Genomic DNA, 15,144 nt, shown 5'->3' on the forward strand with positions numbered 1-15,144 from the left:
ATCATTGCACTTTCTTGGGATGTAGGTGTTGCTGGCAAAGCCAGCATTTGTTGCCCATCCCTAACTGCTCTTGACAACTGAGTGACTTGCTAGACTATTTCAGAGCGCAATTAAGCGTTAATCACATCACAAGTGGTACTAGAACTGAGAGATTATAGCTATTGGGAAAGATTCAGGTTGGGTCTCTGAGTAAATTTCTCCTCATTTCCCTATTGGATTTATTAGTAACTATCTTGTCTTCATGGCCCTAGTTTTGGATTCTTCCACAAGTGGAAATGTTCTCTCCACATATGCCCTGTTCAACCTATTCATAATTTTGAAGACCTCTATCAGATCACCTCTAAGTCTTCTCTCTTATAAAGGAAAAAGCCCATAACATTTTGGAAATGCATTCTTGGGATAGGGGCGTTGCGAGCTGACGATTCGAGTTCTTTTTGCCCTCAGTCTGGTTCAGTAAATATACCGAGTCGGATGAGTAGGTAAAATCAATTACTTTATTTGCGCAGTCGCCGGCGGACTTACTCTGATACAGCAGCACCGACTCCAACGGAGTCGATCGAGTCCACCAGAGTAAGTGCCCCTCCCGAATACAGATACTACCGTATATACATTACGGTTCGTGCTATACCTCTTTGTTTAACCAATCAGTGAGGTTCGCATCACATTAGCAGCACATTCCGTTCTTAGTACATACTTGTTATTGAGATTAACAGTACAGATTAGCAGCCCATTCCGTTCTTAATATCGTTGCACAATCTACCCTCGCCTAGTCTATTCTAAAGCCTATTTCCAATAAGGGCTGCGGTTAACTCGGGCGTGACTACACAGATACAGATGCTAAATTCTGCTGATCTAGTTCTTTATCCTATAAAAGCAAGCTTTTATTCCTAACTTGGCTAAATTTCCCATCAAGCATAGTGCCATGCCTTTCTGCTCACTTCCACATTCCCTCCTCTTATCATTCTATGATAACCTTCTCTCTCTCCACACTCAGTACTCTTCCTGCACCAGTCTCTACTGTCCTCTTCGTCGTCATCCAGGTTGATTTTTTGTTGTAACTCCATTTCTTGCTGTAGCTCTGCATCGGCGGTGGTTTGTTCGTGAGTGCGTACCATTAGGATTCTTGGGGCTCCTATTTGTTCCAGAGCTGCCTGCATTCGTCCCATGACGTATTTGAGAATGGCTATGCCTGCAAAGATGCAAGCGATCCCGACGACCAAGTACATGGCCATGTTTATGATCCAAACTGTCCATCCCCCGAATCCCCACTTTCCCCAGGAGCCAGGGTCTTTCAGATCGTTTAGTTGGTCTCGAATATGATTCATAAATTTAGTAACGTTCGCGGTTTGATCCCGGACTCCCATGATGCATTTCCCTTTTATTATTGCACATACCCCTCCTTTGCGGGCTAGTAGGTAGTCAAGGGCATACCGGTTTTGCATGGTAAACAATCTCAACTCGGACAATTCCTCCGTTATCACCTCAAGAGCTCCCAATGTTGCATTCCCCAGGATGGTAAGGCCACAGATCAAGTAATTACGGTTGTTAGCAGCTAAGCCACCCCCTACGCCTCCTATCGTAACCATACTGAGAATCCCCCATCCTGCCGAATGTCCTCGGGTTGGTCCCAAGATCGGGGGTCTCTTCCAGTTTTCGCAAAACTCTGCTGATGCCCCCCCGGTACACCAACCTGTCGTGAGGGGTCCTTTTTGAGGGGCAGGGTACCGTGGTGGGGACCAGGGTTCCGATGGCGACTTGTCTCGGGAAGGGAGGCAATAAGATGTTGGTGGCTGTACCATTAAAGAAGAAGAAATATCCTTTGTCTGTATATAAGCTGTGATTGCAGCCGGCATAGGTGTTCACCAGGGATCCTCCTGTGGCCCAATCCCTCCAATTCTCCGAGATCCACTGTGAGTCTGAGGTAATGGGGAATGAGTTGTCTTTGATGACCATGTGGGAGCCGTTCGCCCTGCCGCAGAGTATTTGGAGGCCCGCAGCCAACGGAATACAGGTCATGTTGTAGCAGGTGCATCGGCCCGAGTCCCGAGTTACACTATATTGCCGTTTAGTACAGGTGGGGTACAGGCACGTTATGTTTTCTTTTACGTCCGCCACCATGCACCCATACCTTTTCCCGTGGAAGCAATTCTCATAGGACCACGAGTCCGTATTGTTAGTAAACTTCCTGGGTAGATATTTGTGGTTGTCAATCATGCCATCATGTGAATGGGAGTTGTCCCGGGGAAGGGGAAGGCAGTTTGCCGAAGGGGCCGAATCGGAGTCATAAGTGATAGTGACCTGGTCTGGCATCAACATGTCGTGTTGGCAGTTAACCACTCTCTGTGTGCCCCCATAGTGGCGAGACTGAAAACAATTGTGCCACAGATAAAGGATCCGGATAACAGACAATTTTGCCCTGGCCCATGCAGGCGTCGGTGAGTTCGGAGAAAGAGATTCATGGTTTTTGTTAGTGTGGTATTCTCCCTCTGGGTCAAGAGGGATGAGAGGGTATTTTCTGGTGGACTACGCTTCCTTCGGGGCCTATGCCTATCACTCCCTTGTCTTTCCTCAAGATTCCCTTCTGTTTCCCTAACTTCCCTCTCTGTCCGGCATGGTCTTACCTTTGCTTGGGTTGCCCTTTTGCATACGAAATCAAATTTACACTTAGTCCGAAAACAAGGCAGTGTCCATACAAATTGTCCTTTCAATCGCTTAGATTGGTTGGGTCGTCTCAGCAGTCCATCGTTTTCGGCCAATCCCATCACGTTCCATGAGCCGACTCCTTGTCTCCGTGGATGGGGGCAACGGAGGACGTCATCCTGGCACATGTGGAAGATGTCTTGAGGCTGGTTGAGACGACAGGTTGCCAGCTTTTTCCCCTCGTTTCTCGTCCCTTCTGCCGAGAGGATTCCGATCATAACCATGCAGGGGACAATCAGGATGGTCTTCATCTTGGCTCGTCGCCTTTTAATACCTGTAGGGAACAGTGCTGGGGATAGGAGTAGGTTAACAATCTTTCTTAGTAATTTATTGGCTAACAATCTTACAGTGGTGCAGGTGGACCCAAGCACTCCTCCCTTCAATTTTAGCTGCAGTGGGCGTGGTGAGTAGGACCTGAAAGGGCCCTTCCCATCGAGGCTCCAACCCTTTTCTTACCCAGTTTTTGATCATTACATAACTTCCAGGTTGTACTTTGGATGGCCCAGTCAGCAAGGGTGGATTGTGGTGTGCCACCTTGACCTGTGAATGGAGTTCTTTTAGGGCCTTAGTCAGGGATAAGACATAATTGGTCATTTCTTCTGTCATGTGGTGAAACTGGACCGATTTGGGAACATTCTGGTTTCAGGGGGTTCGTAGGGGCTTTCCATAAATGACCTCTGCGGGAGAGAGTCGAGCTGGTCCTGCTGGCGTAACCCCTGCATCTGGAATAGGGCGATGGGGAGTAATTTAAGCCAGGTTAGCTCAGTTTCTGCTTTTAGTTTAGCCAGCTTTGTTTTAAGAGTCTGATTGCTTCTTTCAACTCGTCCAGCGGCCTGTGGCCTCTATGCACAATGCAACTGTTGGCGTATTCCCAGTTGAAGGCAGAATTCCTTGTTGACCTGACCAATGAAGTGGGGTCCGTTATCAGAACTTAACTGAGCCGGTATCCCATATCTGGGAATGATTTCTCTCATTAAAACTTGAACTACAGTAGCGGCTTTGTTATCAGTGGTTGGATATGCCTCGATCCACTTACTAAACACATCAATAATAACTAACACATATTTATAACACTGACATCTTTCCAACTCAATGTAATCCATCTGGAGCATTTCGAAGGGACTACTGGGCAGAGGGGTTTTTCCCCATTCACATGGGATTCCCTTGCCGGTATTATGCTGCAGGCAAATCAAACACCGATTAATTATGTTTTGAGCCAGCATCTGTATTTTGGGGTGCCACCCAGTGGCCAACAGCAAATCGCTGGTCCCTTGGGCTCCACAATGAGTTGCAAAGTGTACACATTCAATAACCCACAAGGCCAGCGCATCAGGCATGCAAGTCTGATTCGCTGGCGTGGTCCATAAACAAGATACAGAATCATATTTACAACCCAGTTTTTCCCACAATTGTTTATCAGCATCAGGAGCGTCCTCCTGTAACCTTATGACGTCTTGGATGGTTGGCATTGGTTTTTCAGAGACAGACTTGCTTTTGTCGGAGCGTTTCGTCTGATTCATCATTTTTTCCACAACCACGTGTTGGGTCTGTGAGGCTCTTTTTGCCTCACTGTCTGCGCGCCTATTACCTATGTCAACAGGGGTCTTACCGCTCATGTGTGCAGTGCATTTTATCACGGAAATCTGTTTAGGTAGGAGAAGGGCTTGTGATAGGTCAGCAACTAGTTTCTGATGGGATATCTTTGTTCCTGCTGAGGTCAAGAATCCTCTATTCTTCCAGAGTTGTCCGAAATCATGGACGACCCCAAAGGCATATCTGGAATCGGTGTAAATATTTATTCGCCAGCCTTTCCCTAGTATGCAGGCTCGTATTAAGGCGAATAGTTCAGCTTGTTGGGCTGAGTAAGTGAGTTGGAAGGCTGCCGATTCCATAACAAGACTGTCCTGGTTAACAATCGCATATCCTGACAGTCGTTGGCCATCGGGACTGACTGAGGCGCTTCCGTCGACGTACATAGTTACGTCAGGTTCGTTCAATGGGGCATCAGTCAAATCTTCCCTCGCCGTGGTGTTTTCCTGAATCAGAGTCAGACAGTCATGACTGGGCGTTTCTTGGTTAACAGGGGGGCTGCTGAGGAAGCATGCAGGGTTTATAGTAGTACAATGTTTAAACCGTAATTTAGGATTGTTCAATAGGTATATCTCATATCTATTTTGCCGAGCAGTGGTGAGATGTTGAGTCTGTAACTGGCCTAGTAAGGCGGTGACAGAGTGGGAGCTGTACACGGTGATGTCCTGTTGAAGGGTTATGTTGGCAGCAGACTGTAAGCTGTTGTATATAACTGTCAAGATCTGGGTGCAGGCAGGGTGTCCCAGGGCCACCGGGTCAAGCTTGGAAGAGTAGTAACCCACCGGTCTGTGCTTGTCCCCATGTTGCTGGGTCAATACTGCTGTTGAACAACCTTCCAGGATAGTGCAATACAGCTGGAACGGTCGGTCGTACAGGGGTCTTCCTAATGCTGGGGCTTGCAACAAGGCTTGTTTCAACCCTTGGAAGGCATCCCATGCCTCTGTTGCGAGAGTGAACTCTCCCTCTTGGTCAGTAGTTTAGTGTAGACAGCGATGTTAGGTATCCACTGTCTACAGTAATTCACCATCCCCAACCATTGTCGAACGTCCTTAGCGGTGGTAGGAACGGGGAATTGGCAGATAGGTTCAATTCGACTGGTTTCCAGGCTTCTTTCTCGAGCCGAGAGGAGGATTCCCAGAAACTTGACCTTTGTCTGGACTATTAAGACCGTAGCCTGTGATACCACATAGCCCAGTGAAGACAGGTGGTTCAACAGCTGTATTGCATCATTCCTGTTACTGGGTTCGTCAGGACTGGCTATCAATAGGTCGTCTACATATTGTACAAGGGTAGAACCATTTTCTAGGGTCAAGGTTTGGAGTTGGGTCTGTAAACATCTGGAGAATAGCGTTGGTGAATTGACAAAACCTTGTGGTAATCGGGTCCATGTATATTGTTGTCCATTGTAGGTGAAGGCGAATAGATACTGGCTTTCTGGTGCTTGGCGTGGTATGGACTGTTGACCTGGCGCGTTATGTGAGGGGCGGCGGAGGCGGGTTGTTGCCATAAGTGTTGTGGTACTTCGACAAAGTCGGCTGCACCTTCTAGTCCTTTAACAGCTGCTATGATTGTAACTAGCCATTCGGTCCCTATTTGTGGGTGATATTTATTTTCTAATTCTTGATTCCGCCTGGTCTTATCGTAGGCCAAAGTAATGTGGTATAATGAGTGTTCCATATCTAATGTCCACCACTGGGGTACGGTGGAGACATAACACTGTTGTTTTGGCCTCCATGACTGTACCGTCACCCCTTCATCCCCACATTCCAGGCGTAACTGAAACACGCACAATAAATCTCTAGCCAGTAGGTTGCAGTCTAACCCAGTTGTTGTGATGAATTGGTGATCTGTTGATTCGTTTTCGTATGTTACCCTCACTGGTTTTGACACAGGGTATCGGCATATCTGTCCCTGGAATCCGGATAAATTCTGAGTGGTGTCTGATAGTGGTAACTGGAGTTCTGATTGCACCGAAGACGTGGCTGCTCCAATGTCGATCATAAAGGGGTAGTATCAGCCTTCTATCTGCAAGGATATGATGGGCTCTTTGTCTGATTGGAGACTCTGGATGACCAAGTTAGCTAGTCAGTCTTGAGGTGGGAAGGGGTTAGTCTGGGAGAAGTGGATAGGGCTGTGAAGAAGGCATATGGGGTGTTAGCGTTCATTAGCAGAGGGATTGAATTTAAGAGCCGTGAGGTGATGATGCAGCTGTACAGGACCTTGGTAAGGCCTCATTTGGAGTACTGTGTGCAGTTCTGGTCGCCTCATTTTAGGAAGGATGTGGAAGCCTTGGAGAGGGTGCAGAGGAGATTTACCAGGATGTTGCCTGGAATGGAGAATAAGTCTTACGAGGAAAGGCTGAACATTCTAGGCCTCTTCTCATTAGAAAGGAGAAGGATGAGGGGTGACATGATAGAGGTTTATAAGATGATCAGGGGAATAGATAGGGTAGACAGTCAGAAACTTTTTCCCCGGGTGGAGCAAAGCGTTACAAGGGGTCATAAATTTAAGGTGAAGGGTGGGAGATATAAGGGGGATGTCAGGGGAAGGTTCTTTACCCAGAGAGTGGTCGAGGCATGGAATGCCTTGCCCGGGGAAGTTGTTGAGTCAGAAACTTTAGGGACTTTCAAAAGGCTTTTGGATAGGTATATGGATAAAGGAGAATGATGGGGTATAGATTAAATTGTCCTTGACAGAGGACAAAGGATCGGCACAACATTGTGGGCCGAAGGGCCTGTTCTGTGCTGTATGTTCTATGTTCTATGTTCTATGTTCTAAGTCTGCATATCTTGGTTGCCCTCCTCTTTGTGAGTATCCCCCTCTCGGGGTCGGGTGTCCTCCTCTTCCCACTTGTCTTTTGAAGGGACACTCCTTAATCCAATGTGGTACTTAAGGCATCTAAAATTAGATTCTGTCTATCCGCATCTTGGGCATGGGCCGCCTGGAGTGCCGCATGATCTGGGAAATTTAAATGGTTAAGATGTCGTCTGTATTCTGTCGGAGTCAAAGCTTGCTGTACCAAAACCCAGAGGTCTCGGGAATCTGCCTGACAAACTGAGACAGTTAGAATTAGAATTAGAATATTACAGCGCAGTACAGGCCCTTCGGCCCTCGATGTTGCGCCGATCATCTGACCTACACTATTCCATTTACATCCATATGTCTATCCAATGACCACTTAAATGCCCTTAAAGTTGGCGAGTCTACTACTGTTGCAGGCAGGGCGTTCCACGCCCCTACTACTCTCTGCGCAAAGAAACTACCTCTGACATCTGTCCTATATCTTTCACCCCTCAACTTAAAGCTATGTCCCCTCGTGTTTGCCATCCTCATCCGAGGAAAAAGACTCTCACTATCCACCCTATCTAACCCTCTGATTATCTTGTATGTCTCTATTAAGTCACCTCTCCTCCTCCTCCTCTCTAACGAAAACAACCCCAAGTCCCTCAGCCTTTCCTCGTAAGACCTTCCTTCCATACCAGGCAACATCCTAGTAAATCTCCTCTGCACCCTTTCCAAAGCTTCCACATCCTTCCTATAATGCGGTGACCAGAACTGCACGCAATACTCAAGGTGCGGCCTCACCAGAGTTTTGTACAGCTGCATCATGACCTCGTTGCTCCGAAACTCGATCCCCCTACTAATCTGCCATATGCCTTCTTAACAGCCCTATTAACCTGGGTAGCAACTTTCAGGGATTTATGTACCTGGATACCAAGATCTCTCTGCTCATCTACACGACCAAGAATCTTCCCATTAGCCCAGTACTCTGCATTGCTGTTACTCCTTCCAAAGTGAATCACCTCACACTTTTCCGCATTAAACTCCATTTGCCATCTCTCAGCCCAGCTCTGCAGCCTATCTATGTCCCTCTGTACCCTACAACACCCTTCGACACCATCCACAACTCCACTGACCTTCGTGTCATCCGCAAATTTACTAACCCACCCTTCTACACCCTCATCCAGGTCGTTTATAAAAATGACAAACAGCAGTGGCCCCAAAACAGAACCTTGCAGTACACCACTAGTAACTAAACTCCAGGATGAACATTTGCCATCAACCACCACCCTCTGTCTTCTTTCAGCTAGCCAATTTCTGATCCAAAGCTCTAAATCACCTTCAACCCCATACTTCCGTATTTTCTGCAATAGCCTACCGTGGGGAACCTTATCAAACGCCTTACTGAAATCCATATACACCACATCCACTGCTTTACCCTCATCCACCTGTTTGGTCACCTTCTCGAAAAACTCAATAAGGTTTGTGAGGCACGACCTACCTTTCACAAAACCGTGCTGACTATCGCAAATGAACTTATTCTTTTCAAGATGATTATAAATCCTGTCTCTTATAACATTTTCCAACATTTTACCCACAACCGAAGTAAGGCTCACAGGTCTATAATTACCAGGGCTGTCTCTACTCCCCTTCTTGAACAAGGGGACAACATTTGCTATCCTCCAGTCCTCCGGCACTACTCCTGTCGACAATGACGACATAAAGATCAAGGACAAAGGCTCTGCAATCTCCTCCCTGGCTTCCCAGAGAATCCTAGGATAAATCCCATCTGGCCCAGGGGACTTATCTATTTTCACTCTTTCCAAAATTGCTAACACCTCCTCCTTGTGAATCTCAATCCCATCTAGCCTAGTAGGCTGTATCTCAGTAATCTCCTCGGCAACATTTTCTTTTTCTACTGTAAATACTGACGAAAAATATTCATTTAACGCTTCCCCTATCTCCTCTGATTCCGCACACAGCTTCCCACTAATATCCTTGATTGGCCCTGTTCTAACTCTTATCATTCGTTTATTCCTGATATACCGAGAGAAAGCCTTAGGGTTTTCTTTGATCCTATCCGCCAATGACTTCTCGTGTCCTCTCCTTGCTCTCCTTAGCCCTCCCTTTAGATCCTTCGTGGCTAGCTTGTAACTCTCAAGCGCCCTAACTGAGCCTTCACGTCTCATCCTAACATAAGCCGCCCTCTTCCTCTTGACAAGCGCTTCAACTTCTTGAGTAAACCACGGCTCCCTCGCTCGACAACTTCCTCCCTGCCTCACAGGTACATACTTATCAAGGACACGCATTAGCTGCTCCTTGAATAAGCTCCACATTTCGTTTGTGCCCATCCCCTGCAGTTTCCTTCCCCATCCTACACATCCTAAATCTTGCCTAATCGCGTCATAATTTCCTTTCCCCCAGCTATAATTCTTGCCCTGCGGTATATACCTGTCCCTGCCCATCGCTAAGGTAAACCTAACCGAATTGTGATCACTATCGCCAAAGTGCTCACCTACATCTAAATCGAACACCTGGCCGGGTTCATTACCCAGTACCAAATCCAATGTGGCATCGCCCCTGGTTGGCCTGTCCACATACTGTGTCAGAAAACCCTCCTGCACACACTGGACAAAAACAGACCCATCTAAAGTACTCGAACTATAGTATTTCCAGTCAATATTTGGAAAGTTAAAGTCCCCCATAACCACTACCCTGTTACTCTCGCTCCTGTCGAGAATCATCTTCGCTATCCTTTCCTCTACATCTCTGGAACTATTCGGAGGTCTATAGAAAACTCCCAACAGGGTGACCTCTCCTCTCCTGTTTCTAACCTCGGCCCATACTACCTCAGTAGACGAGTCCTCAAACGTCCTTTCTGCCGCTGTAATACTTTCCTTGATTAACAATGCCACACCCCCCCCTCTTTTACCCTCTTCTCTGGTCTTACTGAAACATCTAAATCCCGGAACCTGCAACATCCATTCCTGTCCCTGCTCTACCCATGTCTCTGAAATGGCCACAACATCAGGATCCCAGGTACCAACCCATGCTGCAAGCTCACCCACCTTATTCCGGATGCTCCTGGCGTTGAAGTAGACACACTTTAAACCAAGTTCTTGCTTGCCAGTGCCCTCTTGCGTCCCTGTAACCTTATCCCCTACCTCACTACTCTCAACAGCCTGTACACTGGAACTACAATTTAGGTTCCCATTCCCCTGCTGATTTAGTTTAAACCCCCCCCCCCCGAAGACCACTAACAAATCTCCCCCCCAGGATATTGGTACCCCTCTGGTTCAGGTGAAGACCATCCTGTTTGTAGAGGTCCCACCTACCCCAGAAAGAGCCCCAATTATCCAGGAAACCAAAACCCTCCCTCCTACACCATCCCTGCAGCCACGTGTTCAACTCCTCTCTCTCCCTATTCCTCTCTTCGCTAGCACGTGGCACAGGCAACAACCCAGAGATAACAACTCTGGTTGTTCTCGCTCTAAGCTTCCACCCTAGCTCCCTGAATTTCTGCCTTAAATCCCCATCTCTCTTCCTACCTATGTCGTTGGTGCCTATGTGGACCACGACTTGGGGGTGCTCCCCCTCCCCCTTAAGGATCCCAAAAACACGATCGGAGACATCACGTACCCTGGCACCTGGGAGGCAACACACCAACCGTGAGTCTCTCTCGTTCCCACAGAACCTCCTATCTGTTCCCCTAACTATGGAGTCCCCAATGACTAATGCTCTGCTCCTCTTCCCTTTTCCCTTCTGAGCAACAGGGACAGACTGTGCCAGAGACCTGCACCCCATTGCTTACCCCTGGTAAGTCGTCCCCCCCAACAGTATCCAAAACGGTATACCTGTTGTTGAGGGAAACGGCCACAGGGGATCCCTGCACTGCCTGCTGATTCCCTTTCCTTCCCCTGACGGTAACCCATCTACCTACTTCTTTTACCTGAGGTGTGACTGCCTCCCTATAACTCCTGTCAATAATCCCCTCCGCCTCCCGAATGATCCGAAGTTGTCCTCAGAAAGTCCACAAAGGCGGCAGGGAGTTTCTTTCGATCTGGGATCGCGGCTAAGATGGCCATCATCTCGTTGGGTTTCCATGGGAAGTACACGTCTATCGTGGGCTGTGCGGCGGCGTCGGGATTGGGCATTTTCCTTACGGGTAATTGTCTTGGTGTCTCTGCGATTGGGGCTGGAGGAGGGGGAGGTGGGAGAGGGGGTTCCTCATCGGTACTATCAAATTCTTCGGATTCAGATATGAGAAGTTCCGGATCACTATCACTCTCTTTTTCTATAGGTAGCTGAAACTCCCATCCTGGTTTGTTTTGTCTGGGAGACCGAGGCCTCTGGTGGAGTTGTTTCTTAATGTCTTTTTGGGCTTTCTGTTTTGTATTTGACCTGGTTCTCCAACCGACTGGGCTTGTATAACGGGATTTCCGCATCCGAGCGGAAGGTGGAGGAGGTGGTGGTGGTGACGGTGTAGTAGTCGAATTGTTTGTTGAAATAATTGGTGTAGGGGTCGATCATCGTTGGGTGGGTAGACGATTTGTCGGAGGGATAGGTAAGGACAGTTGTCCCGGAGAGGGTAAGGTGACTGGGGTGGCGGCTAATGTGGCGGGTGACGTCCCAATGGTTTGTGTCTGGGGAAGGGCGACCGGGTATAAATTGCGATACTGGGGGGGGGTGAAAATTGAAGGGGGGTGGGGGGGGGGGGGGGGAAGTCGGGGTTGGTGGTGGTGCCGTAGGCATCCTACAAGGCATAGTCCAATTTTCTAAATCGTCGTCTACCTCTGTCAACGCAAGGCCAACCATTGAACTACGTAGTCCACTTTTATCAACTGTTTCTGTTTCTTTTTGTCTCCTCTTTCTATATGCGCACTCTTTTTTCAGAATTTCTAGAGTCTTTTGGTTTCCTCCTTCACTAATTGGTATTCCTAATTTGAGGGCGTTCTCTTGCCAACTTGATAGGAGGGTTCTATCTCTTTCCTCCTGACAATATTGTCTCCATAATCCAATTAATTCTTTGGCCCCATTTCCTTTATTTTGTTTCCAGATTTTTTCTTTGATTTTTTTAGCTGCTTCCAAGTCTCTTGTTCCCCCTAAGGGCCATTGGTCTCCTAATTTCTTATTTAAGGCTGCCGATAGTTGTCTGAAGTCTTTCCCTTTATCCGGATACTTATCACACAGTACTTGTAATGGACAGGATGGATCACTTGTATTATCTAAACAATTTCCCATTTTCACAACTATTCTTGAACTGCGTTGTTCGCCCCTACAGTCCAAGAGTTAAAGTTACTTACAATCTACTTACAAATTATCACAAACTAGTTACTTACAAACTATCTTATCTTACCCAACCTCAGTTCCCTCAGCCGTATACTAAACGACCGACTTTAACATCAGTTTCCTCAGCCGTATACTAAACAATTTACTTCAACATTGACCCTCAGTCGTACCTACATCGACTGATGCTTATCTTTTCTAATCCGCCAGACTGATCATTGATCTCGTCCAGACGATCTGACCTGACGGTAAGCGAGTGATCAAACTTTTATCGGACTACGAGACAGAGGAAAACCGACATGGTCATGTATCAAGCACTCACGTCGGGGGCCCATTTCCTCTCTCTCCGTCCAAGACTAGTCTGATTCTGATTTCGCGGATGGCGGCAGTCGTCTGTTGAGATCCCACTTCTGACACCAAATGACGATTCGAGTTCTTTTTGCCCTCAGTCTGGTTCAGTAAATATACCGAGTCGGATGAGTAGGTAAAATCAATTACTTTATTTGCGCAGTCGCCGGCGGACTTACTCTGATACAGCAGCACCGACTCCAACGGAGTCGATCGAGTCCACCAGAGTAAGTGCCCCTCCCGAATACAGATACTACCGTATATACATTACGGTTCGTGCTATACCTCTTTGTTTAACCAATCAGTGAGGTTCGCATCACATTAGCAGCACATTCCGTTCTTAGTACATACTTGTTATTGAGATTAACAGTACAGATTAGCAGCACATTAGCAGCCCATTCCGTTCTTAATATCGTTGCACAATCTACCCTCGCCTAGTCTATTCTAAAGCCTACTTCCAATAAGGGCTGCGGTTAACTCGGGCGTGACTACACAGATACAGATGCTAAATTCTGCTGATCTAGTTCTTTATCCTATAAAAGCAAGCTTTTATTCCTAACTTGGCTAAATTTCACATCAAGCATAGTGCCATGCCTTTCTGCTCACTTCCACAGAGCAAGGCTGGCATTTATTGCCCCTTCCTAGTTTGCCCACAAAGGTTTAGTCCATGTGGTGAAGGTGCTCCCACAGTGCTATTTTGGAGTTGCAGGACTTTGGGATACAGTATGTGTGTAATTCAAGACATGACCTGTTAAGTATAGCATGTTTGGGAGGAAAAGGTTGACTTTGGACAGATGATTCCCAAAGCATTCATCACTGGGGTCTTTCCTCATGTCATTTCTAGGTCTTTTGTAGACTAAATTGACAAAGATTGCCATTAAACAGGAACTCCATTGTATTATGTGTTTACCAGGTTGGTAGTAGGCGAACTAGATAAACTGCGGTCTTTTTTGTCTTGCAATTTATAGTCCTATGTCCACACCATCCTCCTCCAATGCCTTTCCTCTGTCATTAATCTTGGCAGGATCATCGTTGCTTGATTCCACCCTATCTATCCAATTCTTTTCTTTCTTTTGGGCCTCCTTATCTCGAGAGACAATGGATACGCACCTGGAGGTGGTCAGTGGTTTGTGAAGCAGCGCCTGGAGTGGCTATAAAGGCCAATTCTGGAGTGACAGGCTCTTCCACAGGTGCTGCAGAGAAATTTGTTTGTTGGGGCTGTTGCACAGTTGGCTCTCCCCTTGCGCCTCTGTCTTTTTTCCTGCCAACTACTAAGTCTCTTCGACTCGCCACAATTTAGCCCTGTCTTTATGGCTGCCCGCCAGCTCTGGCGAATGCTGGCAACTGACTCCCACGACTTGTGATCAATGTCACACGATTTCATGTCACGTTTGCAGACGTCTTTATAACGGAGACATGGACGGCCGGTGGGTCTGATACCAGTGGCGAGCTCGCTGTACAATGTGTCTTTGGGGATCCTGCCATCTTCCATGCGGCTCACATGGCCAAGCCATCTCAAGCGCCGCTGACTCAGTAGTGTGTATAAGCTGGGGGTGTTGGCCGCTTCAAGGACTTCTGTGTTGGAGATATAGTCCTGCCACCTGATGCCAAGTATTCTCCGAAGGCAGCGAAGATGGAATGAATTGAGACGTCGCTCTTGGCTGGCATACGTTGTCCAGGCCTCGCTGCCGTAGAGCAAGGTACTGAGGACAGTACAAGCAGACAATGTATACCAGTAGCTTCTCTTCCATCCCTCGAGCGTTCCCAACAGATCATTGGCTACCTCCTTTTGCCAATCTACAAGCTGCGCCTTGTCAACATCATTTGCAAACATGGGGTCATTTCCACTTGTATGCTCAAAACACCAAGCTCTACCTCGTCACCACACGTTTCAATCACTGCACATCACTGTGCTATCAGATTGTTTGTCCAGTGTTCAGTCTTGGATGAGCTATGCTTTCCATCAGTTAAACACAGTGAAGACAGAAGCCACTGTCTTTGCCACCCACCTACAAACTCCATAAACCTTGCTGACTTAAATATCTTCCCACCGTTCTGACTGTGTGGACTCAACATCTTATTCAACTCTGAGCTGAGTTTCCAACCATGTCTTTCCGAAATGTTCTCCCACAGAAGCATGCTCCACTTGCCCAGTTTCATTCTCCAGAACTAGACTCAGCACTGCTTCTATCCTCTGTCTCTGTTGTATCTGTTCTGTGATGCTACTTTCCATACTAGCACTTCTGATAGGTCTTCCTGTTTCCTCAACTAAATTAAATTCCTCAATTAAAAAGCAGGACCTCAAGAACATAATCTCAGGATTACTCCCAGTGCCACATGCTAGTGAGGATAGGAATAGGAGGATTGAACATGTGGCTGGAGAATTGGTGTAGGAGGAAGGACATCAGATTTCTGAGGCATTGGGACCGGTTCTAGGGC

At 47.3% G+C, this 15,144-nt stretch overlaps 3 protein-coding genes across 5 annotated transcripts in view; 1 reads left to right on the top strand and 2 right to left on the bottom strand.

The window, feature by feature from the left end:
• The window catches only part of zc3h18 (zinc finger CCCH-type containing 18), a 244,396-nt gene that overhangs the window by 13,173 nt on the left and 216,079 nt on the right, over positions 1 to 15,144 (top strand). The window lies entirely within an intron of this gene.
• LOC137378676 (syncytin-1-like) lies at positions 423 to 13,272 on the bottom strand. Its single transcript, XM_068048994.1, has 2 exons — positions 12,885 to 13,272; positions 423 to 2,989 (listed from the first exon to the last, which is right to left on the bottom strand). The coding sequence occupies exon 2, from the start codon at positions 1,851 to 1,853 to the stop codon at positions 909 to 911; it is 945 nt and encodes a 314-aa protein (XP_067905095.1). The 5' UTR covers positions 1,854 to 2,989; positions 12,885 to 13,272; the 3' UTR covers positions 423 to 908.
• On the bottom strand, positions 2,988 to 12,924 carry LOC137378675 (protein NYNRIN-like). The gene is made up of 2 exons (XM_068048993.1): positions 12,856 to 12,924; positions 2,988 to 6,315 (listed from the first exon to the last, which is right to left on the bottom strand). Exon 2 carries the CDS (start codon positions 4,674 to 4,676, stop codon positions 3,543 to 3,545), a length of 1,134 nt encoding a protein of 377 aa, XP_067905094.1. The 5' UTR covers positions 4,677 to 6,315; positions 12,856 to 12,924; the 3' UTR covers positions 2,988 to 3,542.

Source organism: Heterodontus francisci, chromosome 17, assembly GCF_036365525.1.
Source record: "Heterodontus francisci isolate sHetFra1 chromosome 17, sHetFra1.hap1, whole genome shotgun sequence".
Classification (NCBI taxonomy): Eukaryota; Metazoa; Chordata; class Chondrichthyes; order Heterodontiformes; family Heterodontidae; genus Heterodontus; species Heterodontus francisci.

Coding starts and splice junctions, on each gene's coding strand:
- LOC137378676 (XM_068048994.1), bottom strand. CDS start 1,853: ATGCCGGCTGCAATCACAGCTTATATACAGACAAAGGATATTTCTTCT.
- LOC137378675 (XM_068048993.1), bottom strand. CDS start 4,676: ATGTACGTCGACGGAAGCGCCTCAGTCAGTCCCGATGGCCAACGACTG.